General features: G+C 45.8%; 1 protein-coding gene across 1 annotated transcript; it reads left to right on the top strand.

Moving 5' to 3' along the window:
- The first annotated feature begins 101 nt into the window (after positions 1-101).
- sec13 (SEC13 homolog, nuclear pore and COPII coat complex component) lies at positions 102-11,141 on the top strand. Its single transcript, XM_061219558.1, has 9 exons — positions 102-292; positions 952-996; positions 1,337-1,452; positions 2,067-2,218; positions 2,661-2,794; positions 4,601-4,734; positions 5,843-5,963; positions 7,973-8,119; positions 10,698-11,141. Exons 1-9 carry the CDS (start codon positions 290-292, stop codon positions 10,806-10,808), a joined length of 963 nt encoding a protein of 320 aa, XP_061075542.1. The 5' UTR covers positions 102-289; the 3' UTR covers positions 10,809-11,141.
- The last annotated feature ends 510 nt before the right edge of the window (positions 11,142-11,651 follow it).

Here is an 11,651-nt window from a genome sequence, read left to right on the forward strand (position 1 = left end):
CGAAATTAATTTGCTATGGTTGCTGCCCCCAAGTAGAAATTATGCACACTGCATGAACGTTGGACCAAGCGTCCGCCGGAACGAAGTAAATGTTCCTCCTTGTTGCAGCCCGGAATAAAAAGTCGCACGCAAAGAGGTGGGAGGCGGGTGGAAGGTTTGCCACGTCGGAATTAACGAGAAGTGTTTTTGGAAGCTGAATTTTATCCGAAAACTAAAAGGGAAGGGTGTCAACGGGTTTATTTCTTAACCATTTATATATTTTCTTTAATTAACGGTCTCCAGCAGAACTATGGTGAGTTGAGCAACCTGTCGCTAGCTAGCTAGATGGAAATGAACGGTGGCTAACTATTTAGCTAGACAAGTTACTAATGCTGTATGTGGAGGTTAGCTAGGCAACACACCTGAGCATAAACTAGCAACCTATTAATTCGCCTATTCATACATTGTCTATTGTCGCTGACTGTAAGGTCAGTTTGATTCATTTTCATAACCTATGCCACGTAATGGGTTTGGAGTGTACAGAGAGTGGCCGCCGTCTAACGCTAATGTTAGCTTTAGTATTTCCCCCTGCCGTTTCAATTTGGACTTTATTCTGAATTGCGTGCTACTATAGCCCGTTGGAAGCTATTTAGTTGCATTATTATGTCTGCGTCATTTAATCACGGACGTTTAAGGGTCAAGTGAGATTCCAAGCTAACAAAGACAGTAATAGTATCCAGAAGCACACTTCGGCTTCAGTATAATGTAGTGTTGGCTAGCTAATTTGATAGGGAACCGCTAGCTACCATTTTAGAAATGTAAACACAGCCTATGAAGTGTTACCCAATGTTGGCTATGCAATTAAAATGTATTACGAGCTACCTATTTAGCTATCACGTATTTGCATAAACATTGCCCTCAAATCATTCTCAAGACGCTATAATTGATTGTTTTATTCTTCAATGCCACCAGGTTTCAGTTATCAACACTGTGGACACGTCCCACGAGGACATGATCGTGAGTAAACTTCAATGGCCTTCGAAGTTGTAACGTTACAGCCACATGAACACTCCCAACGACTAAACTAAGAATGAACCGGCTGAAAGTACCCTATGTATCTTACTGGCTTTTTACTGGCTGTCTATTACAGCCCTGACATGTACTTCATAAAAGTTTTGACTGGGAAACCAAATGCCTTACAATTTGAATCTTTCTATCACGCTGATGTTGCACCTGTGCCACTGTAGTTTTGCTGATGTCATCAGTAATGGACAAATAGGCATATAAAGTAAAGTGTCCCGTGAAATGAATATTCACCTTTGCCCTTACTACTTTGGTCTTTGTCTTGCATTTCCAGCACGATGCTCAGATGGACTACTACGGCACCAGACTGGCCACCTGCTCCTCGGACAGATCCGTAAAGATCTTTGATGTGAAAAACGGAGGCCAGATCCTCGTGGCCGATCTGAGAGGGTGGGTGCTCGTCCTGCACGTTGTCTTCTCTCTCAGCTGCTCCCAGTGTCCTCACTGCCAGAATGCAGCGGTGACTGCGGGCATTTTAACTGTTTAGCGGTAACATTATCTATTATTGCTTAATAGTGGTTCCCCATACATGTGTTATTGAACCTGGACCTTGGGTTCTGTGGGGTGAAGAGGGTTGTTGGGCGATTGGTGTGCACCAAACCTTTCTTGACTTTCACGTCTGAGCTTCGTGAGTGTATCGGTGGGTTGTATCTAGGCGGACACAGACTAAATATGTCTGGTTAAATTTCATTCACTTTGCTTGGACTATGTGCTTCATCACCTAGCTTCATACCTCTTTAGACCAAAGTATGCTTATGCAAATTATACAAATGCCTGCTCAGACTACCACTGTAGCCTGTCCAGACCCCAGGCTGCTCAGACTACCGCTGTAGCCTGTCCAGACCCCGGGCTGCTCAGACTACCACTGCAGCCTGTCCAGACCCCGGGCTGCTCAGACTACCACTGCAGCCTGTCCAGACCCCGGGCTGCTCAGAAAGCCCAACATTGGAGCCGTGGGGAACCCCGGTCTGCTTGCTGACCCGTTTGCTCTGTGCCGCACACAGACACGAGGGCCCCGTGTGGCAGGTGGCCTGGGCACACCCCATGTACGGCAACATCCTGGCCTCCTGCTCCTACGACCGCAAGGTGATCATCTGGAAGGAGGAGAACGGCACCTGGGACAAGATGTACGAGTACACGGGACACGACTCCTCAGGTGAGCGTCCGTACCCCCTTCCCAATATCGAATTAAAATAGACGTGTGTCAGGGGCAGCCTAGGGTGCTTGACTGAGACCTAGCGCAGTCACAATAATATTGGTGCATCTGTTGCACCCTTGAACAAGGCATTTTACCTTCACATTGCTCCGGAGGGAATAGACTACTGCTAATGTAGTAGTCTAAGACCCCGCTTTGGATGTAGTAGTCTCTCTTTTGAGGTATTCCTACCGGAATACTCTAGAGCAGTGCTGCAGCAGAACACACTTTTCTACCTGTTTTTTAATGCCAGTCATATTAAATATATGTTGAAATAATGGATTATAATGTTTTACTATAAAGTAGGCATACAAACATGCTTACAGCTAAATAAATGTCATTTTGAGGTTAAGGAGCTGAAGGCTTTCGGTTGTGTGATGCATTGCTTGTCTCTCTGTCTCAGTGAATTCTGTGTGCTGGGGGCCGTATGACTTTGGGCTGATCTTGGCTTGTGGCAGCTCCGACGGGGCCATTTCCCTGCTCACATTCTCCGGGGACGGACAGTGGGGCGTCAAAAAGATCAGCAACGCACACACTGTGAGTATCGTTCTCCGGCCTGTCTACTGAGCACAAACGTTAGGGATTTGGGGGGGCAGAACCGTTAGGGATTTGGGGCGCAGAACCGTTAGGGATTTGGGGCACAGAACCTTTAGGGATTTGCAAGGGCAGAACCGTTAGGGATTTGGGGGGCAGAACTGTTAGAGATTTGCAGGAGCAGAACCGTTAGGGATTTGGACTGGCAGCTTCAAGGTTGAAACCCCAGGCTGACTCATGATAAGAGTGATGTTCCTTACCTTGGAGTTTGGCTCTAACATTTAAGTTAAACGTATAGGGCAGTTTCACAGTAAATGTATTCACTCACGTGACTGAATTAAGTTTGTTTAGGTATTATTTACATACATTGGACCAAAGTTATTGAGGCCTTTAGCATGTGTAAAACCTTTTAGCACACACAAAAGGGTCATTCCATGTTGCATATTTAACTGTAGATGGTAAGCTGGAAGGTTTTAGATCAAAATGAAACGCTATGTATTTCGAAATCTACAACAGGCCTACCTGTGTACAAAAATGTTATATTGACTTGTTGCTATGGCTTGGCAAGTTTTGGTAATTTCAAATGGAATCTTATTTCACAATAAAGTATACATTGATGGCTTCCCACATCAGCGCCATGTAGTATATGGTTTCCAGACTTGAAATGCTAGTAAATATCTTGGTTAAGAAATTAAGTAAAATAGATCATTTATTCAAAGGGTACATTGCCAAAGTTGGATCTGGCCAGAAAATGAAAAAGTGACTGATACTCAACCAAATAGATGGTACAGTAGAACGTTTCCAATCAAAATTAAACTTTATGCCTATTTGTGTATAAAACATTTATTTATACTACAATACTTTAGCATGTTTTGATCGGTTCAAACAGGACCTGAATTTACAGGAACATTTACATATAAGTATGTACTATATTTTTGTTATAGTTCACATTGATCTAAAATGATATAAAGTAAATTAAAAATTCATAATATAAACATCATATCTAAAATCTAAATTAGGACCAGATATTTTACAAACCATTTTTTTACACATATTTTCTACTGAAGGAACATTTGTAATTGTATGCATTTTGTTCAAACATGCATTTTAATGTGTTTATATTTTCCTGTAAATTGAGGTCTTGTTTGAACTGGTCAAAACATGCTAAGGCTTTACAGTATCAACTACATTTTTATACGTAAGTAGGCTTTTTGAAGAACCAAAAGTTTCATTTTGATTGGAAACGTTCTACCTTACCATCTACTTGGTTGAATATCGAACAATTGTTGGTCATTGTTGGTCAATTTGCTATCGTAATTTTTAAAAATAAATTATTTATTTCCTTGTGGCTGTTCTTAACCAAAACCTCTTCTAGTTTTAGTTTGGAAGTGTTGTAATAAGCAATGAAATTAAATTCTAGTCAAGCAGCACAATCTTTGCATTTTTGAATGACCCATGTTTTTTGTCTGAGCACTATCGTGAAAATCTGAGTTCATAATCTGAAAGTAGACAAATTGTCAGAGTAAGGAGTAGCAAAACTGCACTCGTCACCCCCCACACGGAATCACCGGTCATTTCATGGAATGACCCAAAACCAACAACATGATTGATCATGGTATTTGGCACGCCCCAGTCATTGGCTGTGTTATTCGTTCTGCCCGTGTTAAAACCCGTACTAAACCAGCCCGTAGTCCACATTCATACACGTTCAGAGACGGTGGATTTTAGACGTGTTCTTTAAGAGCTGGATCTGGCAGTTTGTGAAGGGCGGTTTGAAGGTACCTAACCCCGCGTTCCTCCCCCGGTCAGATCGGCTGTAACGCGGTGAGCTGGGCCCCCGCCGTGGTCCCCGGGAGCCTCATCGACCAGCCGTCGGGCCAGAAACCAAACTACATCAAGAGATTCGTCTCCGGAGGGTGCGACAACCTCGTCAAGCTCTGGAAGTAAGCGAGCAACGCCGCATTGCTGACGGTCCATCCAGTCACACTCAGAGAAAATGCACAAGACATTTTTCTGTTGAACCCCATGGAAAAAATACTCAGGAGAAATCATTATTTCTGTATCTACTGCATATCTACCGGCACTCATTTCAGACCTTGGACCTTTGACGGCTTAAGGCCACTTTGCCGAAAAATGTTCCATACTGTATCAGCATTTACAGCTGAATCAAGTCCCCCCCCGTAATTCCCATAGAGATCCATTAAAATGCAAAATGTTTTAGTATTGCTTGTAGGAAAATAAGGTATCCAGACTTTGATGCTGTTGATAGGGCACAGATATCAGGAAGTCATGGCATGAAGGATGTGCAACACATTAATAATCATTACTACTTTCATTTACATACTGTTGCTGTGTCCCAAACTTTATGGTGCCCTGAGGACATGAAGGGAATACATGTATAAACACTGCTATAATTTCTACTTTGTGAATCCAAAATATTAAAATATCCTTTATTAATCTTTTATTCAAAAGTAATAAATTAAGAATAATGATACAGACAACGATATGATAACTGTTTAAATAAAGGGTTTTTGCCGTTTTAGTTTTTGAAAGCTTGGCTTCTGGGTATCGACATTTCTTAATGTGCGGAACAAGTATAAACGGCTATAAAAATACCGATAACGTTCTTAAAGTGCAAACTAAGGGTGTATAAAATGAGCTCTTCCTAATGTACTGAACTGTACGTTTTTGTTAGTGCAAACTAAGCGTCTGTAAAATTAGCTGTTCTGAATGTACTTAGCTGTCCTTTTTTTGTTATCTCCCCATAACGTTAATGGTCTCTCTATACGTGTTTATTATTTTGGTTAACAGCTGTAAGTGGTGGGTGGTGGTAACTCGGTTCAGTAAATTGAGGCCATTTTGGCATGAAAGCTCAAAGTTGTAAGGCGTAATTACACACGCACACACACACACACACATATACACACCCCAATGTATGACGGGAATGCAGGATCTGCGTTCATATATAGATATGAATAAATTGACTCCTCTGTGTTGGGCTGTGCTTCATGTGTTGTGCTTCATGCGTGTCTCTCTGCTCGCCTCCCCCAGGGAGGAGGACGGGCAGTGGAAGGAGGACCAGAAGCTGGAGGCTCACAGCGACTGGGTGCGAGACGTGGGCTGGGCCCCCTCCATCGGCCTGCCCACCAGCACCATCGCCAGCTGCTCGCAGGTAGCCATTACGGCTCTGGAGGAAAGGCTTTTCCTCAGAAGTCATCTCTCAGTATCCAGCATCTTTGACAGCTGCTCGCGGGTAGCCATTACGGCTCTTCAGGGAGGGGGCGATGCTTTTCCTCAGCAGTCGTTTGTCGGTGACCAGCACAATTGCCACCTGTTCGCAAGTAGCCATTACGGCTCTAGGGGAAATGCTTTTTCTCATGAGTCATCTGTCGGTAACCAGGACAATTGCCAGCTACTCACAAGTAGCCATTTTGGCTCGAGAGGAAGGGCTTTTCCTCAGCAATCATCTGTCAGTGTCAGCACAATGGAGGCCCGGGGTTCATTCCCTGCCAATTCAGTCAGTTCAGGAAATTAGATTTATTTTGCGATATTGAATGGGCTGAGTGACTGAATTTAAATGGAACCGACTCATGCTTTATCCATAAACGTTCCTTAGTGGAAATCGCTGTAATTTAGATCATATTACATATGATTATGTGCATAAATATATATGTACAGCCAATGAAGATGGTGCATATCTGACTGGCCAAATCCAGTCCAAATGTTTGAAGGATACGCCTGGTCCAATCAGATGCAGGGATGATCCCGATTGGCCATCGCTCAGGTCTCCTTGACGCAGTCCGTTGCGAGACGTGGTGTTCATGAATAAATAATTCATAAAAAATAATCCCCCCTGGTGCAATGCGGGTCTTAGGGCCTTGTTCAAGGACCCAACAGCTGTGCGCATCTTATTGTGGCTATGCCGGGGCTTGAACCGCCAACCTTTCGCTAGGCTCCAGGCTGCCCCATATCAGTGGTTTATCAGTAACGTGCTCACGCTGTTTCGTTTAGGTTACTGAGCATTTAAACCGTGAGACGGATGTACGCTTTAGTGGTGAAATGTTCCTGTGGGGAGGCGGGTGATTTGGCTCTTTGGCCCAGCTCACAGGCAGCAGTGAAACATCCCGCTAGCGTCTGCCTCCTGCTAACTGCATGTGACAGTGTATTTATTCACCTGTCACGCAGCGAAGCCGGTAACAATCATAGAGGCGTCATCCAATCCGTTACCTTTCCCTCTCCGGTGGATAGCCGTACACAAAATAAAAACGGGCAACCGTGACGGTGTAAAAATTCTGTCTTCGCGATATGGCACAGTGCACGGTGAAACTGAGCAATGCTGAGGGTTTGGGTGCGTTACAGAAGCCCTTTTGGATCGTGTCCAGTCTGGGTGCACTCTGACTCGGTTGGTGTAAATGAAAGGGCTCAGTTTGGCAGTAACCGTTATGCGGACGGTTACCGTGTGTTGGCAGGCTGTCGCACCTGTGCCGCAAACCCCACGCTTTCAAACCAAATTGAATTTTCCAGTTTTCGCATAGCTGTGGTAATTACGGGGACGTTCGCCCTGGGAACGGTCCTGCCAGGGGGTGTTAATGAGGCCGATTCACTGAAGTGGAAGGCTCTTCGATTGCTGGTTCTCTTAACCCTCATATTACTTTAAAGACTTTATGACCGCTTTTATGTTTGGAGTCAAATTGACCCCAACAGATTAAATTAACACAGAATTATATAATAGAATTATATTCCATTATTATGATTGAAACATTTTGACACAATGTATGTCACCTTCTTAATGTCCCCCAAATTACTAGTGTTTAACTCTAAATCTGTGAGAAACTGATTTTAGAGCCTGAGGTGAAGGGAAAGTTTGAAACCTGTATGGGGAAGTGCCACTTGAATCACTGACAAAGAATCAAGATAAAAAAATAAAATAAATAAATTTAAAAAATTCAGAATGATCACACAGCAACAGCTTTAATGTGCAGAGTTTGTATAGAACTCTTGAAAACAGCATTACGTTTATTGCATGTTTATTTACTGTTCAATCACGCCAAAATAAGAAAATGAGAAAAACCGTAGTGTCAAGGTTAACTGGTCTTGAGGAGAGTCCCAACACTGATGAACGGGGTGAATTTGACCCGATATGACGTGAGACGCGGGTTTGTTCTGCCCCTCTCTCCCCAGGACGGGCGGGTCTTTATCTGGACCTGTGACGACCCAGCAGGGAACACCTGGACGGCCAAGCTTCTGCACAAGTTCAACGACGTGGTGTGGCACGTGAGCTGGTCCATCACCGGGAACATCCTGGCCGTCTCCGGGGGCGACAACAAGGTGAGAGGCCCCGCCCCGCCCCGCCCCGCCCCGCCACCTGGGGGTCCCAGAGGACGGCACGTTACCGTCTGGCCAATCAGAACTCTGCAGGAACATTCTCCCTGAGGGGGCGGGCTGTAGTCTGGTGGCTGAGGTACATGACTGGGAGTCGGAAAGGTTGGTCGTTCAAGCCCCAGTGTAGCCACGATAAAATCTGCACAGCTGTTGGGCCCTTGAGCAAGGCCCTTAAGTGTGCATTGCTCCAGGGGGGATTGTCCCCTGGCATATGGTATTGGGGACTGTTAAAGGTATCTTTTAATTATGTCTGCATGCTAATTGTAGCTTCTGGTTGGCTTCAGAGTCCTTGGCATCAACCCACAGAAAATCCACTCTCGGCTCTGAATCAACCATCTCAGGCTTATCGAGACGGGTCTATAGAATATTCCAGAAACACACCGGCTGCATCTCCGTCTACAAACTTGCTGAGCGTCAGGTTCTGGGAGGTCAAATCGGTGCCGTTGAAACGATGAGTGTGACGAGCACGCCCCCGCTTTTCTTCAAAGGCTCGTTGTCATACAGAACTTTCCGGAATGTCAGCCGAGTCCGTTGCCTCAGGAGCCCGGGGCCAAAGGAAGCGCCAGCCCTCCGTTGCCCCAGATGCCGCGATAGCCATCTTTAATAAGGGCGAAACTCTCTTAATGGCGCGCAGAATACAAAGGCAATACTCCGAAAAACCTCGCTTATCTGCGTAAGTGGACAGGTCTGTGCTTGTCAGAGGCTTATCGGGGATCGAACCCGGCCCAAGGACGGGCCCCGAAGGTGAGCTGGGGGAAGATCAGAAGATGGCTTTCTTGGCGGACTGCCGCTTTATCGCGTGGCGATAAGTTCGTTATTTTGTGTAGCCCGCTGTTCGGAATGCGGAGCCCGCTCTCCGGGGCGCCTTCCAGCTCGGAGACGTGATTGATGCCGAAAGCCCAGAGCCGCCCCGGCGATAATGAGAATTTTCTGGATTTGAGGGGAAGCGGTGCATTCTGGGAATGGCAAGGAGGGAGCCCGTCCGTCCCGCGGGCCCTCCACTGCCCCGAGACAGGGGCGGCCATTTTGCAAAGGCATCTATCACTCTTCTTCCCCTGTACTTTGATAGGCACAAGCGCAAAGGATTAATGATGGCGAAAATAATTTCACTCGACACCAAGCCAAACTCTGGCAGCGAAGTTCAGAGTCTTCTCAACACCCCCCCCCCCCCCCCCCCAACACTCCCCTCCCCCCCACTTTAAATTGATTGTGGCATTCAGGCTTCGAAGCTCATTACACTTTTGAAGCGAGGCGTAGACTTTTAATTATCAGTTTCGCTGAGAGTTCATTAAACGCCGTTGTTTCGCACGTCGTTTCGTGGAACTGACGAGAATGCATATTATGTAATGACTATTTCGTCTGTCGCCTTTTCTGCATCATGCGGACCGATCATGATGCGGTATTTGCTCGGTGAATCATCCTTCACTTTCTGCTGCGTGGTTACAATCGCCCTGCCCCGCACGCCGAATCGGAAAGAAAACCGCTAAACTTGCACTCTGACCCCTTCGTGTCAATCAAGCTAACTGCTAGAAAGGAGAACAGCCATTTTACACACTAAAATGGATTGGAGAAAATACTCGAGGGGGGTCTCAAACTCTAGTCCTGGAGGCCAACGATGTCTGCGGGTTTCTGTGGCAGCCTTTTTCGGCCTGGGAAGCAAGGCGTGTTTCTACAGTTTTGGCATTTTTCATATGCTTGCTGCCAAAGCGATTTCCCGTTTGGTTAGCAAACAACCGTCTGGAGGGGTTGAGATGAGCACGGCTCTGCTCAGATATGTGGCATCATCAGGGTGCGTTTGCGCAGGTTTAAAGGGCCCATATTGTGGAAGACTACTTTTCCCTTGCTATGTGGATTATGAAGGAGTTGAAGGTGCCAAAACGCACCATCCCCAAATAAACGCACACTATCTGTTTGAAGAAACCGCATTTATACTGGCCGTTTGGACTTTCGTGTAGTTATGACATCAGAAAGATACATTCATTTGCCTCAGCATGGCCCACCTCGTAACCGGAACGAATCCAAGCACTCGGCACAGAAGGTGTACAGTTTGTTGGAGCTAGACAGCCAATCAGAAAGATTGATGCATTGATAGCAATGAGCCTTAAAGACACAGTCACTAAAACAGCCTGTTCTTGGTGAAGCTCATGAGAGGTGCTGGAGAATGGACATGTACATCTGGATAGAGATTACTTTTGGTACTTAAAACCGCTGTGTTGTGGATGTAGGACCTAAATAACACTGGAAAGCTGTACAACAGTGGTCTCCAGCCCTGGTCCTGGAGGGCCACAGTGTCTGCTGGTTTATCGTTTCTCTGCACTTAATTAATCAATTAGAGCTGTTTACACAGTTAACTCACCTCACCTGCTTACCTGGATCTCAACAGGGTGCTGAGTTTAAGGTGAAAACAAAAGCCAGCTGTAGCTCTCCAGGACCAGGGATGGACCCCACTGGTGTACATATGGGGCCATTCATTTCCCAGGGCCCTGTTGTTTATTTGTGTGCGTTTACACCTCCCGTCCTGCAGGTGACGCTATGGAAGGAGTCTGTGGACGGCCAGTGGGCCTGCATCAGCGACGTCAACAAGGGCCAGGGAGCCGTGTCCGCCCTCAGCGAGAGCCAGCAGAACGAGCAGTGAGACCGGGGGCTTCCTGCGGAGTGGAGAGTCCTGCCTACATGCCCCCCCCGTCTGTCTGTCACTCCAAGGGGGCCTGGCCAGCTGTCACTCACCCGAGAGAACCCAGTTTCCTCAAAGACATTTCTCTCTTTTATAACGTTATATTGTCCGACTCCCCCCCCGTGTGTATCAGCAGATTGACCTGGACCAATTAAAGGCACCGATTTGTCTTCAGTTTAGCCTTAAAACCCTTGCCCCCTGAATGAAAACATTTCATGAAATTGCCCGTCTGTTGATTTGTCAGATGATCCAAGTGGGAAAAAGCGAAGTAGGAATAAATTATCTGTATTACAATGTTTTTTTTCATGGTGTTGTTTCTTTGAGTTCTTAAACGCAGACACTGGTTTGAATTAAACAATTGGAAAGAGGTAGGAAAACACTCGATTTGGCGACATCCTAGAATGTAAATTCCCGTTTGCGCTAATCGCAGCACGCAAGTCGACTTTTTCCTCCAATATCGAAATGACACAGAAGGAACAGCCAGATATCCCATATGAAATAAAACATTGTAGCGGAATGGATTTCTCTCCCAATTTGCCGGTCGGAAATGAAGTTTCACGTTTGCCTTTTTGCAAAGTGGATTAAAGAAGCTTGGATGGAATCCTAGCGCTTTTCTGTTTTGGATGAAATCCAGTTGCATTCAACACAAATCCCTACCCCAGTTTTTGTCAATTATTCCCCCCCCCAAAGTCAATTACTGGTTTAGGGAACTTGGATGCATTTTCAAAAGATGGCTTATCTGAAAACGTGCCTGTGCGAAGCTAGCGCTTTGCATGTAGCCCAGCGACCATACGTCCTGCTTTA

This window comes from Conger conger, chromosome 14 (assembly GCF_963514075.1).
Source record: "Conger conger chromosome 14, fConCon1.1, whole genome shotgun sequence".
Classification (NCBI taxonomy): domain Eukaryota; kingdom Metazoa; phylum Chordata; class Actinopteri; order Anguilliformes; family Congridae; genus Conger; species Conger conger.